At 48.2% G+C, this 17356-nt stretch overlaps 1 protein-coding gene across 1 annotated transcript in view; it reads right to left on the bottom strand.

Moving 5' to 3' along the window:
- LOC117877801 (butyrophilin subfamily 1 member A1-like) overlaps window positions 1-17356 on the bottom strand; it is a 92635-nt gene that overhangs the window by 6979 nt on the left and 68300 nt on the right. Inside the window, exons 6-7 of the mRNA XM_034771304.1 lie at window positions 2694-2975; window positions 34-150 (exon numbers count right to left, since the gene is read on the bottom strand). Coding sequence (XP_034627195.1) covers window positions 34-150; window positions 2694-2975 — 399 coding nt within the window. The remainder of the gene's footprint in view (window positions 1-33; window positions 151-2693; window positions 2976-17356) is intronic.

Genomic DNA, 17356 nt, shown 5'->3' on the forward strand with positions numbered 1-17356 from the left:
TTTCACCCAAGGAATCTCCCACTATTACTTTACCTTTCTCTCTGTGCTGCATCCAAAAATAGTAAATGGCTGGGGAAATGAGAAAACCCAGGACACTCAGGACCACAGCCAGAGCCACCATCCAGAGCGAAGTCCTTAGGAAAAACGGGTCTGGAAGAGAAAGCCTAATTAATTTGGAAACAGTGACAGAATCATGCCACCAGCAGGACTTCTGCACACAAAAGTAACATAATGTGATTGGGTGGGAGAAACTTTCCTGAGACTCTAAATCAGGGGTCGGCAACCTTTCAGAAGTGGTGTGCCAAATCTTCATTTATTCACTCTCATTTAAGGTTTTGCCTGCCAGTAATACATTTTAACGTTTTTAGAAGGTCTCTTTCTATAAGACTATTTCTATATAACTAAACTATTGTTGTATGTAAAGTACATAAGGTTTTTAAAATGTTTAAGAAGCTTCCTTTAAAATTAAATTAAAATGCAGAGCCCCCTGGACCGGTGGTCAGGACCCGGGCAGTGTGAGTGCCACTGAAAATCAGCTCCCGTGCCGCCTTCGGCACACGTGCCATAGGTTGCCTACCCCTGCTCTAAATAAATTCCCTACTGAGATAAGGTTCCTTCACATTTCACTCTGAAGCCAATGGAAGTGCAAGCTTTGACCTGTTACAGAACACTATTAGGGCCTACCTACACGGTGAGAAGGAATTCCGTGGTAACCAAGGCAGGGGTCAATCATATTGTAGGCAAATCCCTGGCATTTCTGTATTTGCTGTGTAGATTGGCCCTACATAGGCAGAAACTAATCACTCAAAAAACCAAAAATACTTTGTTGATTTGCTTCTTCACCTGCAACATAGCCTTAATGCTGCTTCACACATGACATAATGCAATGCTTATAGAATCATAGAGGTTCACTGGAACACTGCAAGTAACAACTCCAGCACCACAGCCAGGATTGAACTTCCTGATAGACCCCACAGATCAAATACAACATCATAATGTACAATACACCTACTTAACACTATGATAAAGATACAACTCCATCTATTGGTGGAAGTGCTGTCTACACACATCACCACAACATTCCTCTCTCTAGTGGAACAAGCATTTAAAACATTATTTCCTAATAGTTCAAGTAGTTTGCCATCTCTGGAGGTTTCCATGTTTCTCTGCCTTCTAAAGTTATATATATTTAGTCATGGAGACATTGCTCACCGTTGGATTTAGATTGTCAGTGAGTGCAAAATTCATGTTTTCTGGGTTAGGCCTATTTGTTATGGCCAGACTGTCTGTTGAGACTACAGTATGATGGGGCCCCGAGGACACCCTGGCAATTGCTCCTCCACAACCAATCTCCCATCACAGGGACCTGTTGGGGTACCTCCATATCCACCTCTGCACCCCTTGGGAACAGAGACATGTGAGCATCCTTAGAATTTGCCTTCCCCTTTCTTTCAATGAATCTGTGCCCAGTTCTCATAAGAACAGCCAGATTGGGTCAGACCAATGGTCTATCTAGCCCAGTATCCTGTCTGCTGACAGTGGCAAGTACCAGAGTTTCAGGCAGAGTTTGCAGAACAGGGTAATTTTGGAGACATCCACCCTTGCCTTTCCCTCCTTGCTTCTGATAGTGAGAGGTTAAGGGTCACCTTGAGGATGGGATTAAATCCATAATATCTTGGCCAGCAGTCATTGATGGACATGTCTGCCATGAATTTATCTAGTTCTTTTTTGAACCCAGTTATATTTTTGGTCATCACAGCTCCCTATGGCAATGAGTTCCACAGGTTAATTGTGTTGTATGAAGAAGTATTGCCTCTTGTTTGTATTAAACCTGTGGCCTATTAATTTCATCGAGTGATTTCTGGTTCTTCTGATATGTGAAGGGGTAAATAACACTTCTCTATTACTTTTTCAACATTATTAATGATGTTATATACCTCTATCATACCTGCCTGAGTAGTCTCTTTTCTAAATTGAACAGCCATAATCTTTTTAGTCTGTCCACATATGGAAGCTGGTCCATACCCCTTGATCATCTTTGCTGCTCTTCTCTGAACCTTTTCCAGTTACACTATATCCTTTCTGAGATGGAGCAACCAGAACTAGATACAAAAACAACAGGGAGTCCGGTGGCACCTTGAAGACTAACAGATTAGTTAGTCTTTAAGGTGCCACCGGACTCCCTGTTGTTTTTGTGGATACAGACTAACATGGCTACCCCTGATACTTGACATCAGAACTAGACACAGTATTCAAGGTTTGGGTGCACAATGGATTTATGTAGTGTCATTATGATCAGAGCCCTGTGCAGATACAAAATTTATAGCCGCAGATGTGGATATCTGCAAATATAAATTGGATATCCGCGGAGCTGCAGGGCTCTACCAGGAACCACAGTGGCGAAAGCAGCAATACGTCAGGCCACCACTCACAGGAGCCAGAGCCCTGCTAGGGCACTTCCTCCAGCGGCTGTACTGCCCCCAGCCCCACCCAATGGGGTGGGCACCAGGCTCACCAGCAGATGTCCCTGGTCGTGGTAGTGTGTACAAGCACTTTGCACACCCCTGGTCAGGAGACGCACATGGAATACTCTCTGTGCAGCCCTGGGCGCATATACAGTATAACTTTAATATAATCTTATCATTAGTAGTGTTTGTTGGCAATTACTTGGTCTGGCTGTGATGGGAACTGACCTGCTATGTAAATTGTTGACTCTTTTTCTTGGTTGAGGCGGGGATTCCTTATGTAACAATTCAAACCAGGATGTGTCCTTTCTTTTATAACAACAGAAATCTGAGCTTCAAACAGGCCATTTTCCTGTTGGGATTTCGTTTGGGACAGTGATGGTACAAGCTGCCCACTAGAATCTCTCCACAGCATTTCAGGCTCTGGGTACCACCCACCCGACGTACACACCACCCGGATCCCACCGGCCTCGTAGTCAGCAACAAAGATGTGGGGCCCAGAGCCCAAACCTGGAAGAGAATAGAGGAAACATCTATTAATTCTCCATCTTCATTTCTGTAAATATTCAGCATAGAGAGTGAGAGTTTGCTCCTGAAGTAGAATAATAATAATAAGTATTATGGTAGTACCTAGGAACTATCCAGGATCAGAGCCTTACCATACTAGGCATTGTAGAAACATAAAGCAGTAGATAGTCCCTGGTCTGAAGAACTTACAGTTTAAATGGGTTAAGGGGAAGGGATATAACATGAGCAGAGTGATGGGCTCCAAATGGGGGGATAATACCATGACTTTTAGATGGAGGAATGGGTTTTCTTTTTAATTTTTGGTTGGTCCTTTCCCCTTAACCCTGGATAGTTCCTAGGTGCTACCATAATACTTATTATTATTATTCTGTAAGTGAGGACTGGTCTGTCTCCCAAGATCTGTGAGAGTGAGGGATCATCTTTCAGGATAGGTTGTAGATCTTTGATGATGCGCTGGAGAGGTTTTAGTTGGGGGCTGAAGGTGACGGCTAGTGGCATTCTGTTATTTTCTTTGTTGGGCCTGTCCTGTAGTAGGTGACTTCTGGGTACTCTTCTGGCTCTGTCAATCTGTTTTTTCAGTTCAGCAGGTGAGTATTATAGTTTTCAGAATGCTTGATAGAGATCTTGTAGGTGTTTATCTCTGTCTGAGGGATTGGAGCAAATGCAGTTGTATCTTAGAGCTTGGCTGTAGACAATGGATCGTGTGGTGTGTCCATCATCAAAGATCTACAACCTATCCTGAAAGATGATCTCTCATTCTCACAGATCTTGGGAGACAGACCAGTCCTCACTTACAGACAGCCTCCCAACCTGAAGCAAATACTCACCAGCAACCGCACACCATACAACATAAACACTAACCCAGGAACCTATCCTTGCAACAAAGCCCGATGCCAGCTCTGTCCAAATATCTATTCAAGTGACACCATCATAGGACCTAACCACATCAGCCACACCATCAGGGGCTCATTCACCTGCACATCTACCAACGTGATATATGCCATCATGTGCCAGCAATGCCCCTCTGCCATGTACATTGGCAAAACCGGACAGTCTCCACGCAAAAGAATAAATGGACACAAATCTTACATCAGGAATCATAACATTCAAAAACCAGTGGGAGAACACTTCAACCTCTCTAACCACTCAGTGACAGACTTGAAGGTGACAATTTTGCAACAAAAAAACATCAAAAACAGACTCCAAAGAGAGACTGCTGAACTCAAGTTAATATGCAAATTAGATAAATTAACTTAGGTTTAAACAGAGACTGGGAATGGTTGAGTCATTACACTAATTGAATCTTTTTCCCCATGTTAAGTTCTCCTCACACCTTCTATGGGTCATCTCGATTATCACTTCAAAGGTTTTTTTTCTTCTGCTGCTGATAGCTCATCTCAATTGATTGGCCTCTTACAATTGGTATGCGTACTTCCACCTTTTCATGTTCTCTGTATGGATAAATATCTTCTGTCTGTGTGTTCCATTCTATGCATCCGAAGAAGTGAGCTGTAGTCCACGAAAGCTTATGCTCAAATAAATTTGTTAGTCTCTAAGGTGCCACAAGTACTCCTGTTCTTTTTATCAAATATTTGTTCCCCCTACAGATACTTTTAGACTGTAATAAAGTCAGTCATTAACCGTATCTTTGTGAAGCTAAATAGACTGAGCTCTTTGAATCTAGACATGTTTTCCAATCATTCTCATAATTCTTCCCTGAATCCTCTCCAATTTATCAACATCCTTCTTTCATTGTGGGCATCAGAACTGGGCACACTATTCCAGCAGCAGTTGCACCAGTGCCAGATAGTCTCTCTCCTCCTACTTGAGATCACCCTGTTTATGCATCCCAGGGTCACATTAGGTCTTTTGGGAACAACTTTCATTTAACTGATTATCCACCATGACCCCCAAATCTTGTTTTAGAGTCACTGCTTCTCAGGATAAAGTTCCCCTCCTGTAAGCATGGCCTGCATTCTTTGGTCCTAGACATATTCATTTAGCCTATTGTTCACTTGTGTCCAGTTTACCAAGCAATCCAGATCACTCTGAATCAGTGACCTGTTCTCTTCATTATTGACCACTCCCCCATTTTTTGTGTCATTTACAAAATTTATCAGTGGTGATTTTGTTTTCTTCCAGGTCGCTGATAAAAATGTTAGATGGCACAGGGCCAAAAACCAATTCCTGCAGGGCTCCACTGGAAATACACATTTGATGATGATTCCCCATTTATAATGATATTTTGAGATTTATCAGTTAGCCAGTTTTTAATTTATTTAATATGTGCCATGTTAATTTTATATAATCATTTTTTAGTCAAAATGTTGTGTGGTATGAAGTCAAACACCTTACAGATGTCTAAGTATATTATGTCAACATTATTACCATAGAATCATAGAATATCAGGGCTGGAAGGGAACTCTGGAAGTCATCCAGTCCAACCTCCTGCTCAAAGCAGGACCAATCCCCAACTAAATCATTCCAGCCAGGGCTTTGTCAAGCAGGGCCTTAAAAACCTCTAAGGATGGAGATTCTGCCACCTCTCTAGGTAACCCATTCCAGTGCTTCACCACCCTCCTAGTGAAAAAAGTTTTTCCTAATATCCAACCGAAACCTCCCCCACTGCAACTTGAGACCATTGCTCCTTGTTCTGTCATCTGCTACCACTGAGAACAGTCTAGATCCATCCTCTTTGGAACCCCCCTTTCAGGTAGTTGAAAGCAGCTATCAAATCCCCCCTCATTCTTCTCTTCTGCAGACTAAATAATCCCAGTTGCCTCAGCCTCACCTCATAAATCGTGTGCTCCAGCCGCCTAATCATTTTTGTTGTCCTCCGCTGGACTCTTCCCAATTTTTCCACATCCTTCTTGTAGTGTGGGGCTCAAAACTGGACACAGTACTCCAGATGAGGCCTCACCAATGCCAAATAGAAGGGAATGATCACAGCCCTCAATCTGCTGGCAATGCTCCTACTTATACAGCCCAAAATGCTGTTAGCCTTTCTTGGCAACAAGGGCACACTGTCGACTCATATCCAGCTTCTCATCCACTGTAACCCCTAGGTCCTTTTCTGCAGAACTGCTACATAGCCATTCGGTCCCTAGTCTGTAACAGTGCATGGGATTCATCCGTTCTAAGTGCAGGACTCTGCACTTGTTCTTGTTAAACCTCATCAGATTACTTTGGGTGCAATCCAAGCCATCCTCCAGATCATTAATGAAGATATTGAACAAAACCTGCCCCAGGAACGACCCTTGGGGCACTCCACTTTGATACTGATCACTACCTGTTGAACCCAATGATCTAGCCAGCTTTCTATCCACCTTATAGTCCATTCATCCAGCCCATACTTCTTCTAAACCAAACTTGTTATCATGTCAACAAAGATATTGTTAGTTTGACAGGATCTATTTTCCATAAACCCATGTTGATTTGTACTAATTACATAATTATCTTTAAAAAGAACGAGGAGTACTTGTGGCACCTTAGAGACTAACAAATTTATGTCATCAATGTAGCACAAGTAGAGTAGGGATGTTAGGGGACGAGAGCTGAGGAAGCATTGTTCTAAGTCAGCCATAAAAATGTTGGCATATTGTGAGGCCATGCAGGTACCCATAGCAGTGCCGCTGACTTGAAGGTATACATTGTCCCCAAATGTGAAATAGTTGCGGGTGAGGACAAAGTCACAAAGTTCAGCCACCAGGTTTGCTGTAACATTATCAGGGATACTGTGCCTGACGGCTTGTAGTCCATCTTTGTGTGGAATGTTGGTGTAGACGGCTACTACATCCATAGTGGCCAGGATGGTGTTTTCTGGAAGATCACCAATGGATTGTAGTTTCCTCAGGAAGTCAGTGGTGTCTCGAAGATAGCTAAGAGTGCTGGTAGCATAGGGCCTCAGGAGAGAGTCTACATAGCCAGACAATCCTGCTGTGAGGGTGCCAATGCCTGAGATGATGGGGCATCCAGGATTTCAAAGTTTATGGATCTTGGGTGGCAGATAGAATACACCTGTGCAGATTTGTTCTTGTGCTTTTTCAGGGAGTTTCTTGAGCAAATGGTGTAGTTTCTTTTGGTAACCCTCAGTGGGATCAGAGGATAATGGCTTGTAGAATGGGGTGTTAGAGATCTGCCTGGCAGCCTCTCATTCATATTCTGACCTATTCATGATGACGACAGCGCCGCCTTTGTCAGCCTTTTTGATTATGATGTCAGAGCTGTTCCTGAGGCTGTGGATGGCATTGTGTTCTGCACGGCTGAGGTTATGGGGCAAGTGATGCTGCTTTTTCACAATTTCAGCCCATGCATGTCAGCGGAAGCACTCTATGTAGAAGTCCAGTCTGTTGTTTCGACCTTCAGGAGGAGTCCACCCAGAATCTTTCTTTCTGTAGTGTTGGTAGGAAGGTTTCTGTGGGTTAGTGTGCTGTTCAGAGGTGTGTTGGAAATATTCCTTGAGTCAGAGATGTCGAAAGTAGGATTCTAGGACACCACAGAACTGTATCATGTTCATGGGGGTGGAGGGGCAGAAGGATAGGACAGATTCTTCTGCTGGGCTAAGAGTATAGTTGGATAGATTAATAATATTGTTGGTTGGGTTAAGGGAACCACTGTTGTGGCCCCTTGTGGCATGTAGTAGTTTAGTGTCCTTTTTCCTTTGTAGAGAAGCAAAGTGTGTGTTGTAAATGGCTTGTCTAGTTTTTGTAAAGTCCAGCCACTAGGAAGTTTGTGTGGAAGGTTGGTTTTTTTATGAGAGTATCCAGTTTTGAGAGCTCATTGTACATAGAGTACTTTCCCTGTTTGCTGTATAGGATGTTGATCAGGTGGTTCTAATAGCCCACCTTAACTGATTACTCTCGTTATAGTTGGTATGGCAACACCCATTTTTTCATGTTCTCTGTATATATATATATATATATTCCTACTGTATTTTCCACTACATGAATCCGAAGAAGTGGGCTGTAGCCCACAAAAGCTTATGCTCAAATACATTTGTTAGTCTCTTAGGCCTGGTCTACACTACGGGTTTAGGTCGACTTTAGCAGCGTTAAACCGAATTAAGCCTGGACACGTCCACACAACGAGGCCCTTTCTTTCGACTTAAAGGGCCCTTTAAACCGGTTTCTTTACACCACCTCCGACGAGGGGATTAGCGATAAAACCGGCCTTTGCGGGTCGGAATTGGGGTAGTGTGGACGGAATTCGATGTTATTGGCCTCCGGGAGCTATCCCACAGTGCTTCATTGTGACCGCTCTGGACAGCGCTCTCAACTCAGATGCACTGACCAGGTAGACAGGAAAAGACCCGCGAAGGTTTGAATTTCATTTCCTGTTTGCCCAGCGTGGAGAGCACAGGTGACCACGCAGAGCTCATCAGCACAGGTAACCGTCATGGAGTCCTCCCAGGATCGCAAAAGAGCTCCAGCATGGACCGAACGGGAGGTACGAGATCTGCTCGCCATATGGGGAGATGAAGCAGTGATAGCTGAACTCCGTAGCAGTAAAAGAAATGGAAAAGTATTAGAAAAGATCTCCAAGGCCATGAAGGACCGAGGCCATAACAGGGACACACAGCAGTGCCGCGTGAAAATTAAGGAGCTACGGCAAGCCTACCACAAAGCCAGAGAAGCAAACGGAAGGTCCGGGGCAGAGCCGCAAACTTGCCGCTACTACGCGGAGCTGCATGCGATCCTAGGGGGTGCAGCCACCACTACCCCAACCGTGTGCTATGACTCTCTCACTGGAGAAACACACAGGGAAGACGGTTCGGGGAACGAGGAAGATGACGATGGAGGTACTGTAGGTAGCTCACAGCAGCAAGGAAGCGGAGAAACCGGTTTCCCCAACAGCCAGGATATGTTTGTGACACTGGACCTGGAACCAGTAACCCCCGAACTCACCCAAGACCCTCAGGGCACACAGGAGACCTCTGGTGAGTGTAACTTTGTAAATATTTGTAAACATTACAAAAAAAAAGCAAGCAAGTCTGTTAACGTGTATGGGGATGGAGCGGAAATCCTCCAGGGACATCTCCAGAAAGCTCTCCTGGTTGAAATGGGGTGATTTTATTAAGGGGGACATTCAGAGGCGCCCGTTCCTGCTATTCGGACCAGAAATGTTCCCCGCTGTTAACCACGCGGTGGGGGGGAGGGGTGAAGTGATCATCCCAGAGAATCGTGTGTGTATGTGTGTGGGGGGGGTGGTTTACTTGTGTTTGTGCCGCATGTTAACCGGGAAACCGCAGCCCCCTCCTTTTACATTGAAACCCCATTTTAAATGGACAACCCAATTCATCCTTGAGATGGGAAATGCGCTGCTGTTTGCAACCTTTCCCGCATGTTAAGAAGGTTAAATAAGCCAAAACACTGTGGCCTACGATGGCTGCCTGCAAGCCGAAATATGCGACCTTGTAATGAAAGAGTGTACCCATTGTTCCCTAAAATGTGTCTTTTTTAACCACCTCTCCCTTCTCCTCCACCAGCTGCAAATGTTTCTCCTTCGCAGAGGCTCGTGAACATTAGAAAGAGAAAACGTAAGACGAGGGACGAGATGTTCACGGAGCTGCAGATGTCCTCCCACGCTGATAGAGCACAGCAGAATGCGTGGAGGCAGTCAATGTCGGAGATGAGAAAAGCCCAACATGAACGAGAGGAGAGGTGGCGGGCTGAAGACGATAGGTGGCGTCAGCTTGCAGACAGACGGCAAGAGGCAATGCTCCGTCTGCTGGAGCATCAAAGTGATATGCTCGAGCGTATGGTTGAGTTGCAGGAAAGGCAGCAGGAGCAGAGACCGCCGCTACAGCCCCTGTGTAACCAACAGCCCTCCTCCCCAAGTTCCATAGCCTCGTCACCCAGACGCCCAAGAACATGGTGGGGGGGCCTCCGTCCACCCAGTCACTCCACCCCAGATGATCGCCCAAGCATCAGAAGGCTGGGCTTCAATAAGAGTTTAAGTTTTAAAATGCAGTGTGTCCTTTTCCATCCCTCCTCCCCCACCCATCCCTGCTACCTTGGCAATTATCCCCCTACCTCTGTAAGGAACTAATAAAGAATGCATGAATGTGAAAAAACAATGACTTTATTGCCTCTGCAAGCGGGAGGGGAGGGGAGGGTGGGGTGGGGTGGTTGGTTTACAGGGAAGTAGAGTGAACCGGGTCGGGGGGGGGGTTGGAGGGTTCATCAAGGAGAAACAAACAGAAGTTTCACACAGTAGCCTGGCCAGTCACAAAACTCGTTTTCAAAGCTTCTCTGATGCGCACCGCGCCCTGCTGTGCTCCTCTAACCACCCTGGTGTCTGGCTGCGCGTAATCAGCGGCCAGGCGAGTTGCCTCAACCTCCCACCCCGCCATAAATGTCTCCCCCTTACTCTCAGAGATATTGTGGAGCGCACAGCAAGCAGCAATAACAATGGGGATATTCTTTTCGCTGAGGTCTGAGCGAGTCAGTAAGCTGCGCCAGCGCGCTTTTAAACATCCAAATGCACATTCCACCACCATTCGGCACTTGCTCAGCCTGTAGTTGAACAGGTCCTGACTCCTGTCCAGGCTGCCTGTGTATGGCTTCATGAGCCATGGCATTAAGGGGTAGGCTGGGTCCCCAAGGATCACGATAGGCATTTCAACATCCCCAATGGTCACTTTCTGGTCCGGGAAGAAAGTCCCTTCCTCCAGCTTTCGAAACAGAGCAGAGTTCCTGAAGACGCGAGCATCATGTACCTTTCCCGGCCATCCCACGTTGATGTTGGTGAAACGTCCCTTGTGATCCACCAGGGCTTGCAGCAGCATTGAAAAGTACCCCTTGCGGTTTATGTAGTCGGTGGCTTGGTGCTCCGGTGACAAGATAGGGATATGGGTTCCGTCTATGGCCCCGCCACAGTTTGGGAATCCCATTTCAGCAAAACCATCCACTATTGACTGCACGTTGCCCAGAGTCACTACCCTTGCTATCACCAGGTCTTTCATTGCCCTGGCAAATTGGATCACAGCAGCCCCCACAGTAGATTTGCCCACTCCAAATTGATTCCCGACTGACCGGTAGCTGTCTGGCGTTGCAAGCTTCCACAGGGCTATTGCCACTCGCTTCTCAACTGTGAGGGCTGCTCTCATCTTGGTATCCTGGCGTTTCAGGGCAGGGGAAAGCAAGTCACAAAGTTCCATGAAAGTGCCCTTACGCATGCGAAAGTTTCGCAGCCACTGGGAATCGTCCCATACCTGCAGCACGATGCGGTCCCACCAGTCTGTGCTTGTTTCCCGGGCCCAGAATCGGCGTTCCACGGTATCAGCCTGCCCCAGTAACACCATGATTTCCACATTGCTGGGGCCTGTGCCTTGTGAGAGGTCTATGGCCATGTCAATTTCCTCATCACTCTCGTCGCCGCGCCGCAATCGCCTCCTCGCCTGGTCCGGGTTTCGCCTTGGCATGTTCTGGCTCTGCATGTACTCCAGGACAATGCGCGTGGTGTTCATAGTGCTCATAATTGCCGCGGTGATCTGAGCGGGCTCCATGATCCCAGTGCTAGCTATGGCGCCTGGTCAGAAAAAAGGCGCGAAAGTAGTATCTGATGGACCAGGAGAAGGAGGGCGGGAGGGAGGGAGGGCCGAGTGACGACATGGCGTACAGGTACAGGAACAGGGAGAAACACAAACAACTGTCACACAGAATGGTCCCCCCAAAGATTAAACTGGAAACCCTGGGCTTAGCAGGCCGTTGATTTCACGGAGGAAGGGGAAGCAAATGAACACAGAACAAATCTATTTTTTACATCTTAAGGTGGCAGCCAACGCTGCAGCATGAGTGACAGCCATACCAGTATGACGATGATGGGTACCAATCATAATATGCCATCATCTGCCAAAAGGCAAGGGGCTGCTGCTGTGTAGCAATGCAGCCCCACGTCTGCCAGCCCCACGTCCGCCAGCACCCAGCATCGCCCTCGGCCTCTTCTGGGTGCTTAGCAGACAATATTGGGCAATTGGCAGAAAATAGTATATTATGACTGGTAACCGTCATCATCGAAACAGTAGCATGTCTGCCCAGGTGGCCATGATTGACAGCCATACCAGTACGACGACGACGGGTACCAGTCATAATATACCATCGCCTGCAAGGGGCTGGTGCAATGCAGCACTACGGCTGCCAGCCCCACGGCTATCACTCATGCTACACCGTCTACCGCCAAAAGGCAGTTAGCAGCTGCTGCTGTGTAGCAATGCAGTCCCACGTCTGCCGGCACCCAGAGGACATATGGTGACGGTGAGCTCAGCTGAGCTGAGCGGGCTCCATGCTTGCCGTGGTATGTTGTCTGCACAGGTAACCCAGGTAAAAAGGTGCGAATCTATTGTCTGCCGTTGCTGTGACGAGGGGGGAGGGGCCTGACGACATGTACCCAGAACCGCCCGCGACACTGTTTTGCATCATCCGGGCATTGGGATCTCAACCCAGAATTCAAAGAAAAGGCGCGAACCGCATCTCTGCTCGAGCTGTGGCGCAAACGTAGTATCTGACGGCCTAGGGGAAGGAGGGAGGGGGGCCGAGTGACGACATGGCGTACAGGCACAGGGAATTAAAATAAAGAACGGTGGCTGTGCATCAGGGAGAGACACAAACAACTGTCACAGACTGGTCCCCCCCAAAGATTAAACTGAAAACCCTGGGTTTAGCAGGCCGTTGATTTGACGGAGGGAGGGGGAAGCAAATGAATACAGAGAAAATCTATTTTTTACATCTTAAGACGACGGTGCAGTAGACTGGTAGCCTTCATCGGCGATCTGGGTGCTGGCAGCCGTGGGGCTTGCCTTTTGGCAGTAAATGGTGTATTATGACTGTTAGCCGGCCTATTACAAGTCGGGTCATCGCACGTTAGCAGAGTCTTCCCTGAGCAGCAGCTCGTACAATAGGCCGGCTAACAGTCATAATACACCATTTACTGCCAAAAGGCAAGCCCCACGGCTGCCAGCACCCAGATCGCCGATGAAGGCTACCAGTCTACTGCACCGTCTACCGCCAAAAGGCAGTTAGCAGCTGCTGCTGTGTAGCAATGCAGTCCCACGTCTGCCGGCACCCAGAGGACATATGGTGATGGTGAGCTCAGCTGTGCTGAGCGGGCTCCATGTTGTCTGCACAGGTAACCCAGGTAACCCAGATAAAAAGGCGCGAATCTATTGTCTGCCGTTGCTGTGACGGGGGAGGGAGGGGCCTGACGACATGTACCCAGAACCGCCCGCGACACTGTTTTGCATCATCCGGGCATTGGGATCTCAACCCAGAATTCCAAGGGGCGGCAGAGACTGCGGGAACTGTGGGATAGCTGTGGGATAGCTACCCATAGTGCAATGCTCCGGAAGTCGACGCTAGCCTCGTACTGTGGACGCGGTCTGCCGACTAGAGCACCTAGAGCATTTTATTGTGTGGACATACACAATCGGCTGTATACAACCGATTTCAATAAAACCGGCTTCTATAAATTCGAACTAATTTCGTAGTGTAGACATACCCTAAGGTGCCACAAGTACTCCTGTTCTTTTTGCTGATACAGACTAACACGGCTGCTACTCTGATAATTATCTTTTATTCTTTGTTAATCAAGTTCCATATCAACTGCTCCATTCTCTTGTCGAGGATTGGTATTAGGTTGACAGGCCTATAAATACCAAGGACAACCATGTTTATACTTTTAAAAAATTGGTACACCACTAGCATTCTTCCAGTCTTGTGGAACTTCCATAATGCTCCAAGACCTGTTGAAAATCAACATTAATGTTTCAGAGAACTCCCCACAGAGCTCTTTTACAACTCTTGGATGCAAAGGAATCATTTCTGAAGCACTTAGAGGAGAGGGAAGTGATCAGGAACAGTCATCATGGATTCACCAAGGGCAAGTCATGCCTGACCAACCTGACTGCCTTCTATGAGGAGATAACTGGCATCTGTGGATGAGGGAAAAGCAGTGGACGTATTATTCCTTGACTTTAGCAAAGCTTTTGATATGGTCTCCCATAGTATTCTTGCCAACAAGTTAAAGAAGTATGGGCTGGATGAATGGACTATAAGGTGGATAGAAAGCTGGCTAGATCGTTGGGCTCAATGGGTAGTGATCACCCCAAAGGTCGGTCCTGGCACTGGTTTTGTTCAATATCTTTATTAATGATCTGGAGCAGGCCTGCACAACTCGTAAAGCGGCGAGGGCCATATTAGTCCAAAGAAAACAGCTGAGGGCCGAACCCCCCCCCTGCCCCCACCAAACCCCCCCCAGTGCCGCCGAACCCCCCCCGTGCCGCCGAACTCCCCGCCAGCACTGCCCGCCCTGCAAAAACAACCCCCCCAGCGCCGCCCAGCCCCCCCAAAACAACCCACCCTCCCAAGCGCCACCCGCCCCGTGGAAACAAACCCTCCTTCCCCAGCACCGCCCACCGAAACAGCTGTATTGAACCTTGGTAATATGTTATAGCGGGCCCCTAAGGTAGTATAATTAAGGTAAAAGAAAAATGTCTTTTTGCTAGAAATAGAATAAATAAGATCTTCCCCCCACTTTGTAATCAGGTACCCTGTTGAATGAATGAGGTGTGAATGAGGAAGGCGTGGAAGGCAGGCACCTCTAGACAGCTGCAACCCTTAGAGAGGGGATGGGAGCTAGGCCAGATCAGTAGCTCGCCACCTCAGCCCCCCCACCCACCCCAGCCAGCGATGAGCTGCCAAAATCTAAACAACCGGTTCCCTCCTCACCCCACAAGGGGGTCGTGGCCCGCCCCCCGGGACCCCCGCCCCCTCCCACCCCCCCCCTCCCTCCTCCCCCCCCCCCCGACCCCTGCCCCATCCACTCCCCTTCCCTGTCCCCTGACTGCCCCCCGTCGCCTCATCCAACCTCTCCTCTCATTCCTGATGGCCTCCCGGGACCCCTGCCCCATCCAACCACCCCTTCTCCCTGTCCCCTGACCGCCCCTGGAACCCCTGCCCCTGACTGCCCCCTGCCACCCCATCCAACCTCCCCCTCCTTCCTGACGGCCCCCCCCGGGACCCTTGCCCCCATTCAACCCCCCTGTTCCCCACCCTCTAGCCACCCCGACCCCATCACCCCTCCCACCCCGATCACTCCCCCGAACTCCCCACTCCCTGCCCCCTTACCGCACTACCTGGAGGTGGTTGGCGGCGCTACAGCCGCACCGCTCGGCTGGAGCCGGGCCACGCCGCCACCACGCAGCGCCTGGAGCACCGGGTCAGGCCGAGCTCGCAGCCCCCCTGCTTCCCGTGAATCAGCTGTTCGCTCAGGAAGCCTGGGAGGGCTGAGAAGCGGTGCGGCGGCTTCGCACTCAGGCCCAGGGAGAAGGTGAGCTGGGGTGGGGAGGCGCGAGGAGGCGCGAGGAGGGCCGCCCGCGCCGCAGCAGGTAACCCGGGGGGCGCACAGGGGAACCACTCCCCTCCCCCCAGCTCGCTTCTGCCTCCCTGGGCCTGAGCGCGAAGCCGCCGCACCACTTCTCAGCCCTCCCAGGCTTCCTGCGCAAACAGCTGATTCGCGGGAAGTGTGGGGGAGGGGGAGAAGTGGGGCGGAGCGTTCAGGGGAGGAGGCGGAGGCGGAGTGGTGGTGAGCTGGGGACAGCCATTGGCTCACCTGCCCCACCCCACTGCCCGCCCGCTCGCTTCCTCAGCTCCCCTCCCCCGCCGCTGGCTCACCTGCCCCCCCGTCATTGCCCGCCCACTCACTTCCTCAGCCTGCCTCCCCTGCTGCCAGCTCACCTACCCCCCGCCACTGCTCACCCGCTCGCCTCCTCAGCCCCCCTCCCTCACCCGCCGCCGCGGGCCGCACAGTGAGCACACACAGGCCACATGTTGTGCAGGCCTGATCTGGAGGATGGCGTGGATTGCACCCTCAGCAAGTTTGCAGATGACACTAAACTGGGAGGAGTGGTAAATACGCTGGAGAGTAGGGATAGGATACAGAAGGACCTAGACAAATTAGAGGATTGAGCCAAAAGAAATCTGATGAGGTTCAACAAGGACAAGTGCAGAGTCCTGCACTTAGGATGGAAGAATCCCATGCACTGCTACAGACTAGGAACCGTGTGGCTAGGCAGCAGTGCTGCAGAAAAGGACCTAGGGGTTACAGTGGACCAGAAGCTGGATATGAGTCAACAATGTGCCCCTGTTGCCAAGATGGCTAAGGGTATGGCTAACGGTATTTTGGGCTGCATAAGTAGGAGCTGATTTTCAATGGCACTCACACTGCCCGGGTTCTGGCCACTGGTCCGGGGTGGCTCTGCATTTTAATTTAATTTTAAATAAAGCTTCTTAAACATTTTAAAAACCCTATTTATTTTACATACAGCAATAGTTTAGTTATATATTATAGACTTATAGAAAGAGACCTTCTAAAAATGTTAAAATGTATTACTGGCACGCGAAACCTTAAATTAGAGAGAATAACTGAAGACTCGCCACACCACTTCTGAAAGGTTGCCAACCCTTGTAATAGCTAATGGTCTAACGGATGAGAAAAAGTAGTGGTGGCTATGTGACAGTGAGTCAGAAAGGGGTAAGCAATTTGCAGGTTAAATGACCCAAATTCTACCTTTAAATACATATTAGGAAAGTATGTAAATAGTAATTAGGGCTATTCCTTATCAAGAGCTATCACAGCCATGTTAGATAGACTAGAGCTTTGAAATGTAGACTTGTATTGTTAAAGAATAGGAAGAAGGTAGTGACTGTTGTAGTCTATGTTTAACTGTATCTTGTTAGAGGTTAACAGTGCAATCAGACGGTTCCTGTTTGTCACTATGTTCTATTGATTCAGAGATCAAAAGGGAATATTAACATTTAGATGAACTGTGAATGTGGTAATATTGTCTTCATTTCTCTTTGAAGTATGTAATAAAAAACCTATAAATGGTGGGAGATGGGCAACTGCCTTATGCTAATCCACATAGCCAATTATCAGTGATGCTCAGGAAATAGGAGGTCTACTTCAAAGCCACAATGCTTCACCTATTATTCACCTACTGTCAAGAGGCTGCTAGAGAGAACTCTTAGGCTCTGATCCTATTATCTCAGATCTGCTTAAGCCTCAAGGGAAGTTTGCGTCACAAGACTGAGGTTTCCTGTCCCATCTGGATTATCCTGACTTTGGACTGTAACCTATGGACTAATTCTGAAAGAACATTTGCAACTCTAAAGCTCACCATCTCTATGATGAAACTGACCTAAGAACTTTATTCATATCTGTATGTACAACAATCTTTTAACCTATACTCTCTTTTCTTTTTTAATAAATCTTAGTTTAGTTAATAAGAACTGGCTGTAAACATGTGCTTGGTTGAGATCTTAAATATTTATTGACCTGGTGGGCAAATGTGTCTGATTCTTTGGGAT

This window comes from Trachemys scripta, chromosome 5 (assembly GCF_013100865.1).
Source record: "Trachemys scripta elegans isolate TJP31775 chromosome 5, CAS_Tse_1.0, whole genome shotgun sequence".
Classification (NCBI taxonomy): Eukaryota; Metazoa; Chordata; order Testudines; family Emydidae; genus Trachemys; species Trachemys scripta.